This window comes from Oryctolagus cuniculus, chromosome X (assembly GCF_964237555.1).
Source record: "Oryctolagus cuniculus chromosome X, mOryCun1.1, whole genome shotgun sequence".
NCBI lineage: Eukaryota > Metazoa > Chordata > Mammalia > Lagomorpha > Leporidae > Oryctolagus > Oryctolagus cuniculus.
In genome coordinates, this window is record NC_091453.1 from 75,163,017 (window position 1) to 75,180,781 (window position 17,765).

At 36.9% G+C, this 17,765-nt stretch overlaps 1 protein-coding gene across 8 annotated transcripts in view; it reads left to right on the forward strand.

The window, feature by feature from the left end:
- KLHL13 (kelch like family member 13) overlaps positions 1–17,765 on the forward strand; it is a 185,527-nt gene that overhangs the window by 64,078 nt on the left and 103,684 nt on the right. For 3 of the 8 annotated variants that reach the window (XM_008272916.4, XM_070067101.1, XM_070067102.1), the window contains exon 2: positions 7,320–7,393. The exons of the other annotated variants lie outside the window; for them this stretch is intronic. In XM_008272916.4, coding sequence (XP_008271138.1) covers positions 7,344–7,393 — 50 coding nt within the window. In that variant the 5' untranslated portion in view covers positions 7,320–7,343. The remainder of the gene's footprint in view (positions 1–7,319; positions 7,394–17,765) is intronic. 8 annotated transcript variants of the gene reach the window in all.

The following is a 17,765-nucleotide window of genomic DNA, read 5'->3' on the forward strand; positions in this document are numbered from 1 at the left end:
CTTTTAGGTGCTCAGTTGTCACCGATCAGGGAGGACATATAATATTTGTCCCTTTGGGCTGGCTTAATTCACTCAGCATGATGTTTTCCAGATTCCTCCATTTTGTTGCAAATGACCGGGTTTCATTGTTTTTACTGCTGTATAGTATTCTGTAGAGTACATGTTCCATAATTTCTTTATCCAGTCTACTGTTGATGGGCATTTGGGTTGGTTCCAGGTCTTAGCTATTGTGAATTGAGCTGCAATAAACATTAAGGTGCAGACAGCTCTTTTATTTGCCAATTTCATTTCCTTTGGGTAAATTCCAAGGAGTGGGATGGCTGGGTTGAATGGTAGGGTTATATTCAGATTTCTGAGGAATCTCCAAACTGACTTCCATAGTGGCTTTACCAGTTTGCATTCCCACCAACAGTGGGTTAGTTTCCCTTTTCTTTTTTTAAAGATTTATTTTTTTATTCGAAAGTCAGAGTTACACAGAGAGAGGAGAGGGAGAGAGAGAGAGAGAGAAAGTTCTTCCAACTGCTGTTTCACTCCCCAGAAGGCCACAACGGCTGGAGCTGTGCCAATCCGAAGCCAGGAGCCAGGAGCTTCCTCCGGGTCTCCCACACAGGTGCAGGGGCCCAAGGACTTGGGCCATCTTCCACTGGTATCCCAGGCCACAGCAGAGAGCTGGATCAGAAGAGGAGCAGTCAGGACTAGAACTGGCGCCCCTATGGTATTCCAGTGCTTCAGGCCAGGGTGTCAACCCATTGCAGCACAGCGCCAGCCCCTAATGGGGAAAATTTTCATTCATATCATATATGGTTTTCTTTAGCTTGTTGATTTGCTTCTGATTACTTGTGAGTAATCCTATAATTAATTTTTTTGAATTCCATTTCCAACATTTCCTTAATCTCTTCATCTTCACATTCTAATATTGAAATGATTGAATTGTGTTGTTCTTCTTTGTGGAAGTCATAGTTTCTTCATTATTCTGGTTTCTTGAATTTTTGCATTTATTTTTAGGCATTTGTAAAATGTTTTTCGTTTCCTCTGATGGCTTTTTATCTTTGAACTATGACTCTGTGACTTAGTGGAATGTCTATTCTTTCAGTGAATAACAGGAGGTGTGTGGTGGGTGTGACCAGGGAGTTTTGGTTAGAGCTGCAGGATGAGGTGAGTATCTGGGATAACACTGAAGTCGGGCATGGTAACTTTCCTCTGCTTAACTGGATGGAGAGGATTGATCATTTCCATTGGTGCAACTACTTCTCCTCCAGGCTGAGGAGTTCCCAGGTGTTAGTCCCCAGTGTGTTCAGCACTCATCCACACTGCCATAAGAGCCACACATGTGATATGCCCAGCCCCTCCTGTGAGCAATATTCCCTCTGCTATGAGCTGTTCTGGGCAATCAAGTAGCTCTGAAAGTGCATGGCAGCATTCTATGATTGCCCAGAACCCAGTTACACCCTGCCTCCTCTGATGTAGTCACAGTGTTTTGTGAGTGTGCTCTCAGGGTCAAGGAGTGCACGTGGAGCCACTCTGCCCCACTAGCCTCTCCTGACCACAGGGGGACTGAGGTGCTCTGAGAGCCATTATCCACATGTGTTCCAGCCCGCTTGATCGAGTCCTGTCCTCCCAACCAGACTCGATACCAGTGGGGTATGTGGGTTTTTCTCTCTGGTAAGATTGTGACCCCAAGTATCTTTGGATGTGTGCACACAATCTGGGATGGCCAGTCCAAAAAGTGGTGCCAGCCCTCCCGCTGCTCGCTGCAGGTCGCTGTTGCTGGAGGGAGGAGGGGAGAGGGAGTTGCCCTGCCTTTTTTTCCTTTCCTTCCCCTCTCTGGGTGAGCAGTCACCCTGCTGTTCTGACGGATCCTGCTGAATTAAAAAAGACACAGTTCACCAAGCTCTCACTATATCAACAGCGGTGGGGGCCCTGGAGTCTGATCTCAGCTGGCTTGCCAGGGTGGGTGGACAGGCGACCCCCTTCCCAGATCCAAGTTGCTGTGTCCTCCATTGTCTCGCTGTACCCCGCTGCAGGTCTGCACCTTCCGCACAGAATTGGGTCGCTTCTAATGCTTTCGCTGGGTGTCCCATTCTAAAATAAATCCTTTAAAAATTATTAGAGAAATGAATTCTTGCTTTCCTTCAGATGACCTTCCTTCACTCTTATAAATGAATGCATGAAGCTAAAGTTCAGTCTCCCAACTCTGTAACCATTGTCACTGGCCATTTGTATTTTGTCTTAGTGTCCAATAAACAATTGTTCTGTCAAAACAAATTTTTGACATCCTGAATTTTTGAAATCCTGAATAAAAATTCAGGATGCCCAGTTAAATTCAAATTTTAGATAAGCAACACATAATATTTTAGTATAAGGATATTCCATAAAATATTAGGGGCATTTTCATACTAAAAGTTATTCATTGCTTGTGTGAAATTTGAATTTAACCAACTGTATGCCCATTACTTTACAGGGAAACCCTAATAAAGATGAAGTACAGTAGAAGTACCATTAAAATTATTTATTTTAGAAGGAGAAAGAGAAAGAAATAGAAAGAACAAGAATGCCCCCATCTGCTGATTCATTCCCTAAATGCCTGCAAATGGCCAGGGCTGGGCCAGGGCTGGGCCAGGGCTAAATGCCTGCTCCTAGAAGCTCCATTTAACATATCAGCGGCCTCCATTCCATTTGAGTTATATCAGTTGATGCCATGACATACTGAATTCTTCTGACCTGGGCATGTCTTCTCTGTAGTCTTCAGCCCAAGGTGTCATGAGTTGTTGGTTTGTTACCAAAACTCTCTCTGCCACCGTTGGTAGATACTGTGATTCTATTATTGACTACTTTACTATTATATATTATACTTACTAATGAAATATTATGAAGAGTTGTTTGCTTTTTTAAAGCTCATATTTTATTCCTCCTGCAACTTTGTACTCTTTGACCAATATCTCTCCATTTCTTACCCTTCTGTTGCAGTCCTCCTAGCCTCTGGTAACCACCACTCTGCAAGAGATATGTTTCTGAGAAAATGTTGAATGAATTGAAATCATTCCTGAAAGTCCCAGAAGTCCAGTATTTAAAAAGAACACTGACAATTAAAAAGGAATCAATTTAAAAAGCTGTCATTGGGTATACATGAGATGGCTTCAGTAGCCTGCTGAGCCACGCTATAGCCTGAGGCAAAAGAAAAAATCAGTAATATTTACACTGTCTTCATTTAAATTACTGGTATTTTGAATTTATTTTTATATTAATTTTAGTTTTTGGAAACTGTATTGATATTTTTCATCTACCATCAAATTCATGAATTTACAATGGATAATTTCATAATTTTAGTATATTCATAGTTATGTGCATCTGTTACAAGTTAGTATGTTTTTATCACTGTATGATGTGTCCTGTGGTTTATATATATGTTCACATAAAACTATGGTTTATTTTTGAGTTATTTATTTTTTTAATTTTAAATTAAGGGGCCAGCGCTGTGGCACAGTGGGTTAAAGCTCTGGCCTGAAGCGCTGGCATCCCCTATGGGCGCAGGTTCTAGTCCCGGCTGCTCCTCTTCCAATCCAGCTCTCTGCCATGGCCTGGGAAAGCAGTGGAAGATAGCCCAAGTCCTTGGGCCCCTGTACCCACATGGGAGACCCAGAAGAAGCTCCTGGCTCCTGGTGCAGCTCTGGCCATTGCAGGCATCTGAGGAGTGAACCAGTGGATGGAAGACCTCTCTCTCTGTCTCTACCTCTCTCTTTAACTCTATCTTTCAAATAAATAAAATAAATCTTTAAAAAAATTAAAAATTTAAATTAATATAAAGAAAATGGTTTTCATGCATTCCATAGGCACAGTTCCAAAAAGACATCCCCATTTCCTTCATTCCCCTGCTCACCGCCAAGCCCCCTCCCTCCCTCTTTTCTCTTCATCAGTTTTTACAAAGACATAATTTTAATCATCACAGGCTTAATTCACCACTAACAATAATATTCAACAAGTAAAAAGTAGGAAGACTGCAGTTCCACAAGAGTGTAAACAGGGGCGAAAAATGACAATCATATCCTAAAATACCATTTCATTCCTGTAAATTTTTTGTATTGTATATTAACTGCCGCATATTAGAGAAAATATATGATATTTATCTTTTTGATAGTGGCTTATTTCATTAAGCACAATGGTTTCCTGTTGCATCCATTTTTGTTGTAAAAACACAGGATTTTATTCTTTGTATGGCTGAGTAGTATTTCATAATGTATTTATACCACCTTTTCTTTATCCTGTCATCAATCAATGGACATCTGTATTGATTCCATATCTTAGCTATTGTGAATTGAGCTGCAAGAAACATGGGGGTACAGATCACTCTTTCATATACTGGATTCATTTCATTTGAGTAGATTCCCAGGAGTGGAATGGCTGGATCATATGGTAGATCTATTTTCAGCTTTCTGAGGAATCTCCAAACTGTCTCGTATAATGGTTGTACTAGTTTACATTCCCACCAGCAGTGGATTGCGGTACATTTTTTCCCACAGCATTTATTGTTTTTTGATTTTTGAATGATAGCCATTCTAACTGGGGTGAGGTGAAACCTTTATTTAAATTCTGTCTCACTTGATATCACCTCATTGACTAAATAGTCTTTTATGAATTTATCTTTGATTTCTCCTTATGCTTTTAATATCTGTCAGTGATATTTCAGTCAATAAATCCCACTTGTCTCTGGGTATCTCTGTAATCCTTGACAGGGCTCTTTATCTCTCATGCTTTGACAACAGAAGTGGTTTCTAATCTGTCTATTTCAAATCCACTACCATGTTTCAACCAGGGTTACTATATATTTTATCTATCTATATGTATACTTAATATATAAATATACTCACATGACATAACTTTAATATGTACATTGCAGCATTAAGTTTATATAATATAAACGTATCCATATATTTAATTCTGTGACTGGTTTTCGTTAGATCCCATATAAATTCGATTACATGCATTTATGTCCTCTCCTTTCCAACCCTGATTAAAACAAGAGTGAGGGAATGGAATGATTCAGTAACACAAAGAGATCAAAGTGGAAGTACTGGCAGTTGTAAGGTTGAAACTAATTTTGAACTTAGAGCAAAGGAAGTTAGAACTTCCATATCTCCTGCTGAACTCATGAGAGTAACTAATTATTTCCACAGAACTTCTGCTTTCTCAAGATTCTGCGGTACCTGTTGTGCTGATGGCAAGAATTTATCATGAAAACATAGTTTATTCATTGAAGGTCTTTATAATAAATGACTGGAGTCCCATGTCTAGTTGCCCACTCCTTGGTTTTCAGGCGACCAGAGGGTTTATTATCTGGAGAATCTGAGTTATATTATCCCAGAGTCAGAGATCTCAGCACAGCGAGAGTACTGTATCAATTGGTTTGTGATGCTGTAGCAGATATACTTGATACTGGGTAATTTACAATGAAAATAATTTTTTTTTCAAATTCTGTTGACTCAAAAGTCTAACATCAAGGCCCCAGCATCTGGCAAAGGACTGTTTGCAGCAGCAGAAGGTGAAGGGGAAAAGGAAGCAGGCATGGAGAGGAAGGAGAGAGAGAGTGAGAGAATGAGAGCAACCTATAGGGGGCTAAACTCATCCCTTACAAGTAACGCACTCGTGAGATAATAGTATCATTCATAAGGATGGTACCCATGCCACCCAACACTGCCACGTTGAGGGCTACATGAAAACAATAGCAGGATTAAGAGAAGGTTTGCATAGCTAGTTTAGAGGTCTAGACCCCTAAGGTCCATGACAGATACAGTGAAACAAGGCTTGACTTATTTAGTTTCATGTTACTAGATTCCTAGTAGTAATCCAAATGCAGTTGTTATTTCTTTTGCAACATCTCCCCCAAGGTTGTGAAGCATAAACAAAGCTAACATTTTCAACATCTCAATATTCTTTGAACATTAAAATGATTTATGAAAAAGTTAATCCAACAATTGATTTTGAGATGCTTTACAGTTTCTTTACTTCTAATAACAGGTTTATAAGGACAAAAATATTCCCCAAATAAACAAATTATATATTATTTGTTCAGCTTTAGTGTTATAAAATATAAGAAATGAAATTTTTTTCTTCTTTTACTGATTTTCCTTAAGTTAAGGAACAGAAAATTGTCTGTGGACAATGGATAACCTCTCCTCCATTTTACTTTATTATTTTTGGTCTTGACATAGCTTTATAGCATACATTTTAAAAGATTTATTTATTTACATATTTGAAAGACAGAGAGACAGAGACAGAAACTTTCCATCCCTGGTTCACTCCCCAAATGCTGCAATGGCCAGGGTTAGGCCAGATCAAAGTCAAGAGCCTGGAACTGCATCTGGTTCTCCCATGTGGCTGGCACAAGCACTTGGGCCACTTACAGGCTCATTAGCAAGTAACTGGATCAGAAGTGGAGCATCCAGGACTTGTACCAGTGCTCATGATATGGGATGCCGATACTGTAAGTGGTGGCTTAACCTGTTGAGCCACAGTGCCATCCCCAAACATGATTGCTTTTTGTTCATGTATTATATACCATATTGATTTTTATTAGCAATAAACATTTAAATAAAATACACATTTTCTCCCCAGTATATTTTAAATGAATAGAATATACATTACCTGTCCAATATGAAAATACATTACACAAGCAAAAATATATTACATATAGTGCAATTTACCCAAATTCTCTTGCTATTTTCTCATAAAAACAGAAACCATCAAAATTTCATGCAAGGTCAAGAAAATAATATTCCTTTCCCCTACTTTATGTCTTTAAGATTTGAAAATATTATGTCTTTCTAGTCTGTACTTTGTACAACCACTTCTCAGGTTGCGAGCCATACCTACTGGCTTCTGAGGCCCACAGTCCCCCTAGTGACATGGGAATTACCACTGTCTCTGTAGCTACAGGGCATGCATTTTCTAATCACTTCTGATTTTTCTTGTCTAGCCCAATGTCATATAGACTCCTCAGGTCTTCTGATTCTCAGTTGAATCTAACTTTCTATATATTTGGTTGATTTTCCATTGATAATTGTTAGTTAATGAAGCCATATGAAATTTAGTCAATACTACTTACTATTAGTCAATACTATTCACTGTTGAAATTTTGTATATATTTTGACTATTTCACTTATTTTAAAAAAAGAGTTCGATTTCTTAAGATGTAGTTTGAACACTATTAGATACAGGACATATATTTTGCCTTCCAGCTAGTCATGAAATGTATAAGAATATAAATGTAGGGTATTTAGTATCGATTTTCATAGTAAACATTGACTTCTTTTCCTCCTGAACAGGTCATTATCCAACTTTTAGAGGTGATGGATCATCTGCATAGAGGGGAATTGGTTGCTGCAATGCTCCGTAACCGGTATATTCATAGAAACAACTTACTTTAAGTTATCTAACATGTCTCACTTCCTATTTATATACCTAACCTACAGGTACTTGGCAGATATTTGTTGAATACCTGGTATCACATAAGAAATATTTTCTATGTGAGTGACAAACAAATGGAACAAAGAGGATGTTAGTCTATCCTGAGCTAATGAAAAAAGAGAGAATATAATTAGAAAACACAATTGATATAAATTGAACACTTGGAATATAGTCAATGGAGATTTCTCTAGTATTAAAAACATATCTGTGAATAAATACCGGTTTCCATAGCTTGAGAATTCAAGGATTGCGTCCATGTTTCTGTTACTTAAAATCCTGTTGAAACCTCTTGAGGGAGTTACCCCGAGGCATTTTGAACCACCTTGGGCAGTTTGGGATTTTTAAATCCGTGCTTTAAAGAAACACAGCAATTTTTTGCAGACATAAAAGAGTATCTCTTACACCTAATAGCCTGATTGTACACTTTGGTTGAAGCATTTGGAATAGCAAGGTAGAGTTGTGCATATTCTGACTCCGAGGCATCTGGCTGCGTGCTCTTGGGAATATTTCCTTTTTTCCTTTTTATTTTAATTTTAATTAATTTTTAACAGATTCAATATGATTTGTAGATAGAATTCTGAGAACATAATGATACTCCCCTCCTCTCTCCCACCCTCCTCCTTCCTTCTACCTTTCTTTTTTTTTTCTTTTTAGTTTTTGAGATAACTTACTTTAAATTTGCATTACACTAAAAAGACCTAATACTTCACCAAATAAGAACTTTAAAAAGGTTAAAAAAAAACAAAAGTGAACATTTCTTAATTGTGCTGTACTTCAGCTTCATCTATGAAATGAGGCCAATAATATGAGAAGTATTCCAAAAATTCATGGAAAACATACATTATGGAAAAAAACTGGGCATGGATTTAAACATTTTTTCACCACAATAAACATCTTTTAATTCTGTTTTCCAAGAACTTTTTGAAGTATCCTTGTAGTTCCTATATCACAAGATTGTTAATGAAGATTATGTTTAGTGTGGGGTATGTGTACGTGTAAGTATGTGTATATACTTGTGTATGTTTATGGAGAGCAAGCACACAGTAAGTGAGCAAGCTTGGCAAATAGAATGCAATGTAGAAATGCTCATAGTAAATGTAAATGTGGGGTTTTAATTATATTTACAATGAAATGTGGTCATGTGCTGTAAAACGATATTTGGGTTACTAGTGGGCTATGGATATGACAGTGGTCTCATAAGACCGTAACGGAGTTGAAAAATTCCTATTGCCTGGTGATATTATAGCCATGGTAAGGTCATAGTACAACACATTACTCACAGGTTTGTGGTGATGCTGGTGTAAATAAACCTGTTGTGCTTCTAGTCATGTAAAAGCACAGCGCATGCTATTATGTATAGTACATAACACTCAATAATGATAATAAAAAGACTCTTCCTGCTTTATGAATTCACAATACTATACTTTTTATAATTATTTTAGAGTGTATTTCTTATAAAAATAATTACTGTAAAACAGTATGCTGTCATGCCAAGCAGCCTCATATAGCTTATGTTTACCATGACTCTTGGTTGTTATCAGGAAGTCAGATCAAGTGATTGACCTATGTCATGCAGGTCTGTGTAAGTACATTCTGTGTTGCCATGACAATGAAATCTCCTAATGATACATTCCTCATCATTTAGTAATGCATAACTATGTGTTTCAGAATTACAGAGGATTTTTTTATTTAATAAGCATAAATTTCCAAAGTACAGCTTTATGGATTACAATAGCTTCCTCCCCCCTATAACTTCCCTCCCACCCACAATGCTCCCCTCTCCCACTCCCTCTCCCATCCCGCCCTTCATCACGTTTTATTTTCAATTACCTTCATATACTGAAGATCAACTTAGTATATACTAAGCAGGGATTTCAACAGGCTGCACTCACACAACTGAACCAGGTATAGGGTATTGTTCGACTAGTAGTGTTGTTTTTGAGTTTCATAGTTAAACACATTAAGGACAGAGATCCTACGTGGGGAACATGTACCCAGTGACTCCCGTTGTTGATTTCACAATTGGCACTCTTATTTATGATGTCAGCAATCACCCGAGACTCTTGCTATGAGCTGTCTAGGCTATGGAAGCCCTTGAGTTCACCAACTCTGAATTTGTTTAGTCAAGGTCGTATCACAGTGGAGGTTCCTTCCTCCCTTCAGAGAAAGGCGCCTCTCTCCTTGATGGCCTGATCCTTCTGCTGGGGTCTTGTTCACCAGGATCTTTCATTTAGATTGTTTTTTGCCACCGTGTCATGGCTTTTCATGCCTGTGAGACTCTCATGGACCTTTTAGTCAGATCCGAACGTCCCAAGGGTTGATTCTGAGGCAGGAGTGCTGTTTTGGGCATTTGCCATTCTATGAGTCTGCTGTGTGTGCTGCTTCCCCCGCAGGATCATTCTCTCCCTTTTGATTCTATCCTTCATTATTTGCTTACACTGGCCTTATTTGTTAAATCTCTTTGACCAGTATTTTAAAATACTGGTGCTTTGTAAAAGAAAAACAAAAGATGGAAAGGTTGAGATAGGAAAGGAACATATTTAATATCACTATTATTTGGGTGATACCATAGAAGGAATTTAACATGATCATCTCACTAAATAAACATCATAAGAGGGTACCTGTTTGTTTGAATGTGTACTGTTATATGGGCAAACATGAGCTACTGACCCATAAAAGGGCTCAGAGATATAGAAAACAGGAAATTCATAGCAGGGACAATGTGTGGCCATGTTGGATAAAAATATATAAGCAGAGTAGACGGAAAATTATTTAATTCATTGTTATATGCATAGTTGTTCCTTCTTTTTTGTCACTATATGATATTCCATTGTTTAAATATACCACAATTTATCCAATTTTCCTGTTGATAATCACTGAGATTGTATCCAGTATTTGGCTATTAGGAATAAAGCTGTTATTTCTTGTATTAATCTTTTTTGGGGAGAGAAGCTCTGTGTATTTGTTTCCTTTGGATATATATCAGGAGTTGAATTATTCAGACCTAGAATAGATATATTTATGATCAATGTTAATAGAAAGTACCAAATATTTTTCTAAAGTGGTTGTTCTGTTTTTTACTCCCATCAATAATCAGTGAGAATCTTCACTAACTCTTGATATTGTCAGTCTCTTTAATTTTAGTCATTCTCTAGGTACATAGTACTTCCTCATTGTGGTTTTCACGTTGCATTTCCCTCTTGTATAATGATATGAGTATGTTTTCATATGTATATTAGTTATTTAGATATCTTTCAGAAACTTGTTCAATTCTTTGTTCATTTAAAAATCTAGTTTTGTTTTACTTTGATTTTCACTTTTATTGAATTATAATACACATAACTTTAAAAACTATACATACTTAATGTATATGATTTGTTGAATTTGGAAATATACATACATATGGTAACTGTCGCAATCAGTAATAATATATTCAATATCTCGCAAGTTTCTTTGTGTCCCCTTGTGATTTTTATTTTCTCACAACAGGTAACATGTGATTTACCCTGTTAACAAATTTTAATATGCAGAATACTGCATTATTAATTATAGGTACTACATTGTACATCAGCTCTCTCAACTATACATCTTGCATATTTAAAACTTTATATCCATTAAGCAACAATTCTTCATAAGGCTTTTTTCATTTGGAAACCACCATTCTGCTATTTCTGTCTATAAGTGGCTATTAGCTACTTCATCAAAGCGGAATCACATCGTGCTTGTCTTTATGTGACCAGTTTACTTCCCTTAGCACAGTGGCTTTAATTTATTGTGGATGTTTAGGTGTGTACACTATGAACATATTCTTCCAACCCATGGCTTGCTCTCCTGTTTTCTTCTTTGCATTTTTGGATGAGCAGTAGTGTATTTTTTTTTAATGCAATTCAGTTTACCATGGTTTTTTCCTTATATGCTTAGTGCTTGTTCCATCTTGACCAAGAAATTGCCCCCCCCTCAAATTTCATCCTTTATTTAAAAAGCTTTACAGTTTTAGTCCTCACATTATACATGTGTTCTTGATTAGAAACCAAACAAATGAACCTATGACTTAGGTATCACAAAGATTCTGAGTAATTAAAAGATCATTTTACAAGGATATCTTTGTACTTTTAATACTGCTAATGCTTTTGTAAATGGCTAGTTAACCGAACGGTAACTCAAATTAATTCTGGTGAGGCTTTAGGAACTAGTCTATGACCTCTGGTTTATAACACAATGACTTTGGATTTCCTTATTTTATGACCTTTATTATTATAAATAAGATGCTTTTGAAAGAAACAGATAATTTTTAGTATAAATAAACTGACCCAGAGCACAGAAAATAATTTTAAGCAGACTAATTAATTTTATGATGCTGCATAATTCAAATAGCAAAACATTAGAAAAATAACTTGAATCCATACAAAAATTATAGATCAAATTCTAAATAAAACCAAACACAAATATATGAAAAAGTTAGCCCTTTTTTACTGAGACATTTTTATTCCATCATAAGTATTGTTTATTATCATTATGGTTATTCATAGAATGCATTTTATCAAAAGATCTTATATAAAAAGAGTTCAAATAAATTCTGGAGATGTTTTGAAAATTAAATGCCTATGTTTAAAAAGCATAATTAAAAGTTATTGACACAAACATTCTCTTTAAGAAAAATAATCTCTCTGAAACCAAAAATCTAGTATTACAAATAGCAAAATATAAGAGTTGTTCCTTAAGCAGCAACAAAACGAATCATTAATACTTAATATATACTTCAAATTCTGATAAAAATAAAGAGGAAATAAAATTAACAATTTTTAGATGATAAATGGAGCTAGGAAAACTGTATATCTATATTCAAAAGAATAAAATTGGACTTGTATACCATACATGAAATTAATTAAAAAATGGATCAAAGACCTAGATTTTCTTAGAAGAAAATGTAGAGAAAAAGCTCCTTAGTTACTGGCCTTGACAATGACATCCAAGAGCTAAGGCAACAAAAGAAAAATAATTTGGGGTTACATAAACAACTTCTACATGGCAAAGGAAACAATAATTAAAATGAAAAGAAAGCCTACAAACTGGAAGAAAATATTTGCAAACTGTGTATCTGATAAGGGGTTAATATCTAAAATATATAAGGACGCACAATTCAATAGCAAAACAAATAATAAAAAAGTAGATGATTAAAAGCAGGCAAAAGACCTGAAAAGACATTTTTGAAAAGAAGGCATACAAATGAGCAATAGATAAGTGCAAAGATGGTCGACACCACTAACCAATATGGAAATGCAAATCAAAAGCACAATATCTACTTTACATCGGTTTGGTTAGAATAGCTATTATCAAAAAGACAAAAGTTAACAAACGTTGGCAGAATGTAGAAAAGAAGGAACCTTATACACAGCATTTGAAAATATAAATTAGTGAAAACATCATGGAAAAACAGTATGGATACTACTAACAAACTACATAATTATCATATGATCCACCAATATCTCTGTTGGTTAAATACCAATCAGTACCTTGTTGCAATATTTGCTTTCCCATAGTCAATACAGCATTATTCATACTAACCAAGATAGTGTTTCACTAGAAGAATGGATAAAGACATTTTGGTGTATTTATGCACAATGGGGTATTATTTTTAAAATGAAGGAGATCCTGCCATTTGTGATAATATGAATGAACATGGGAGAAAATATGTTAAGTGAAATAAACCAGGCACAAAGAAAAATTCCACATTGTCTCTTTTTTAAAAAAGAAAAGATTTATTTATTTATTTGAAAGGCAGATTTAAAGAGAGAGAGAAGGAGAGACAGAGAGAGAGAGATCTTCCATCCACTGGTTCACTCCCCAGGGGCCACAACAGCCAGGACTGATCCAGGCCAAAGCTAGGAGCTAGGAGTGTCTTCCAGGTCTCCCATGTAGGTGCAGGGGCCCAAGCCCTTGGGCCATCCTCCACTGCTTTCCTACCCACATTAGCAGTGAGCTGGATCAGAACTGGAGCAGCTAGGACTCACACTAACACCCATATGGGATGCTGGTGCCGCAGGCTGGGGCTTTAACTCACTGAGCCACAGTGCGGACCCCAGAGTGATTTCTTAGATGTGAATTCTTTAAATATGAGAAAACATAGGGACAAAGAGAACAATGGTTACAGTGGTGGTGGTTGGTAGGGAAATGGGAGTGTTTAGGTCAAATTATACAAATATTATGTGGTATCTATTGTGCAAAGGGCTACGGATATAGCAATGAATGATAATGCATGGTTGCCTGCTTAGTGGGGGAATATATACAAGTAATTATGTTTCTCAAGTATTGTTAAAAGGAAGTACAGAGTGCTGCTGAATGTGTATAATGTATTTTCCCACCTGGCCTTGCTGGAGTGTCCTGGTAGACTTCCTGGGTGATGTCATGCTGCTGCTTCTTCTTTTCTTCTTCTACTACCATGTTAGTCTAAACTACTATCACCCTTTGCCTGGACTCCTGAAATAATCTGCTGGTCAGTCCACTCTTCTCTAGCCTATATTGAGAGTTCTATTTTCAGAATCCAAATCCAGCCTGGTTGCAATTCTGCTTTGAAACTATTCTAGAGCTTTCTTTCAATTTTAGAATAATAGCCAATACAAATCTACATGAGGGAATGAAAAAGCATGATGCATTCAAGGAGCTATAATAAAAATCAGCTGATTATTATTTGTAGTGTTAAGGTAGAAAGAAGGGACTTTAGACGATTTTGGAGAGGTGGATAGTGAACAGATTTTTAAGGAGGGTTTTATAAGAAAGACCATTGTAGGTATATAAAATGCTACTGATTTTTGTGTGTTGATTTTGTACCTTGCAAATTTGCTGAATTCTCTTATCAGTTTTAATAGTGTCTTGATAGAGTCTTTTGACTTTCATATATTTAGAATCTAGTTATCTGTAGACAGAGATACTTTGACTTTCTCTTTTATGATTTGTATACATTTTATTTCTTTCTCTTGATAAAGGCTCTGGCTAAAACGTCCAGACCTATATTGAATAAAGTTGCGAGAGTGGATATCCTTGGCAGGTTCTAGATCTTAGTGGACATACTTAAAACTTTTCCCCCGTTCAATATGATGTTGGCTGTAATCTTGTCATATATAGCCTTTATTGTGTTGAGGCATGTTCATTCTATTCTTTTTGAAGATTTATTTTATTTATTTGAAAGATGGAGTTACAGAGAGAGGTAGAGACACACAGAGAGAGATCTTCCATCTGCTGGTTCACTTCTCAGATGGCTGCAACGGCCGGAGCTGTGCCAATCTGAAGCCAGGAGCCAGGAGCTTGCTCTGGGTCTCCCACGCAGGTGTAGAGGCCCAAGGGCTAGGGCCATCTTCTACTTCTATCCTAGGCCATAGCAGAAAGCTGGATCAGAAGAGGAGTAGCTGGGACTAGATCCGGCGAGGCATGTTCATTCTAAATCCAATTTTTAAAGTTTTATTTTTTATGAAATGATATTTTATCAAATGCTTTTTCTGCAAATATTTAGATAATGATATGATTTTTATTCTTCATTCTTTTGATATGATTTGTCACATTTATTACTTTGTGTGTGTTGAACTATCCCTTCATCCCGGTAATAAAGAAAGTATGGTGTGTGTATGTGTATATATATGTATATACATATATATATGTATGATAGAATAATAGTTATAAAAAGAATGGAATCACAACTTTGCAACAATGTGGATGAAACGAGATATTTTTGCTACATGAAATAAGTCAGACTCAGACAACTTCCACATGTTTTGTCATATATATATATATATGGAGAGAGAATTAAAATGTGTATATGTCATACTTTTGGTAGATAGATGGTTAAAATACTGTATTCACTGAATTTTACTCTCTACATAATACTATATCCTCCTTTCCTTGTTTTGTGATCCTTGTCATGAATCCCATGTTATATGATGTTAATATTCCCACTTTGACGAAAAATAGTGTGCATGTGTATGGATATAATATTTAATGTGAAGTGAATATGGCAAAATGTTAAAAATCATTATATCTATAAATAATATATGAGTAAATATTTTTAAAAGAAGATTTTTATGTTGTTATGTTAAGGAATGTGGCTGCCCCATAGACTGCAGGGACCTACTGAAGCTTTCAAACAGGGCTGATAGGAGCCGAATTACACTTCTAGACAGATCACTTTGGTAGCTATGTGAATTATTTGGGAAAGGAGAGTGGGGAGATTAGGAAACCAGTTAGGTGGTTATTGTACTAGTCAAAGTAGGAAATGATGAGACTCTGAACAAAGGTGATGCTAGTGGGAATGAAAGAGAAGTGGCCTTGTGAAATATTTAGAGGTAATTTTATTAACATTTTTTTGAAAGAGTTACAGAGAGAAAGAGAGAGAGGGAAAGACACAGAAAAAGATCTTCCATCCACCAGTGCTCTCCCCAGATGGCCAGGATGAAGCCAGGAGCCAGGATCTTCGTCCTGCTGTCCCACATGGGTGGCAGGGGTACAAACACTTGTGCCATCTTTTGCTACTTTTCCAGACCATTAGCAGGGAGATGAATTGGAAGAGGAGAAGCCAGGACACTAACTGGCGCCCATATGGAATGCTTGCATTATAGACAGGGGCTTTACCTGCTATGCCACAATGCTGGCTCCTAGGGGTAAATTTGACAATAGTTTGTGATCAATCAATGGCATTCTTCACAGTCTATTGAGAATAATCTTTTAAAATTGCTTATCTTCTAATGTCACCCAGATCTTCAGATATCATGTACTACACAAAAATTATCTTAATCAATCTAACCCAGTGATCAGGAAGAGCTTCTCTTGACTCTAAACTGACCACCACGATGAATATTATTTATTAAAGATTCATTTTATTTATTTGAGAAGTAGAGTTAAGAGGTGGAGGTGGGTAGAGAAAGAGCTATCTTTCATCTGATGATGCACTCCCTAGATGGCTGCAAGGCTTGGACTGGGCAACACCAAAGCCACGAGACCCATCTGGGTCTCCCCTGTAGGTGACAGGTCCACACCTGCTGGTTTTCAAGGTGTATTAGCAGGGGGCTGGATTGGAAGTGGAGTAGTCAGGACTCCAACCGGCTCTCATATGGGATGCCTGTATTGCAAGTGGCAGCCACAACACTGGCCCCAGTGAATTTTATGAAATTTTGTTCTACACTGAAATAATTGGAGCCTGTTGATGCTCATGCCATTCTTAAGGAACTCTCTCAGAGACTGACTGGATCTACTTTAAAAAAAAAAAGATTTATTTATTTGAAAGGCAGAGTGACAAAGAAACAGAGAGAATGATCTTCTGTCTGCTGGTTCACTTTCCAAATAGCCCCAGGTGCCACAGCTTGGTCAGACCAAAGCCAGGAGCTCAGGACTCCATCGTGATCTTCCACATGAATGTCAGGGATCCATGTATTTGAGCCATCTCTTTGCTGCTTTCCCAGGCACATTAGCAGGAAGTTGGATTGGAAGTAGAACAGCTGGAACCCAAACCAGTGCTCTGATATGGGATGTTGCAAGCAGCAGTTTAAACCAATGTACCTTGCTGACCACTCTAATGCATTTTTATACCCTATATGGTACATATGTAGGATTTTATGCATAGCAGGCATTTAGTAAATATTTTTAGAAATTGCAACATTATCAGTGGTTATTTGTTGCTGGTGATTTTATTTTGTAAGATAATTTAGGGTGGTTTTCTTTTATTCCCCACAGTCAAATCTTACTTATAGTTAAGTAACTTAAATTATGTAATTAAAACTGTATATAGGGTAATTGAATTTATTATAAATTCTAGAAATACATCCAAACTTCTAACATTGACATAAAATATAATCACTTCTTAAGAGTGTATGATATCTAATGAAAGGACTAAGAGTCAAAGGGAGCACATAAACAAGTCTAGTACCTGCTAACACTAACCGATAGAATAAATAAAGGGGAGAGTGATCCAACATGGGAAGTGAGATACTCAGCAGACTCATAGAATGGCGGATGTCCTAAACAGCACTCTGGCCTCAGAATCAGCCCTAAAGGCACTCGGATCTGGCTGAAAAGCCCATGAGAGTATTTCAGGCATGGAAAGCCAAGACACTCTGGCAAAAAGATCTCTGTGAGTGAGATCCCAGTGGAAAGAACAGGTCTTCAAAGAGGGAGGTGCCTTTCTCTGAAGGGAGGAGAGAACCTCCACTTTGATTATGACCGTGTCTAAACAAGATAAGAGTCGGAGAACTCAAGGGGCTTCCATAGCCTTGGAAACTCATGACTGGTGCATAGGGAGATTACTGATGCCATAAAGAGGA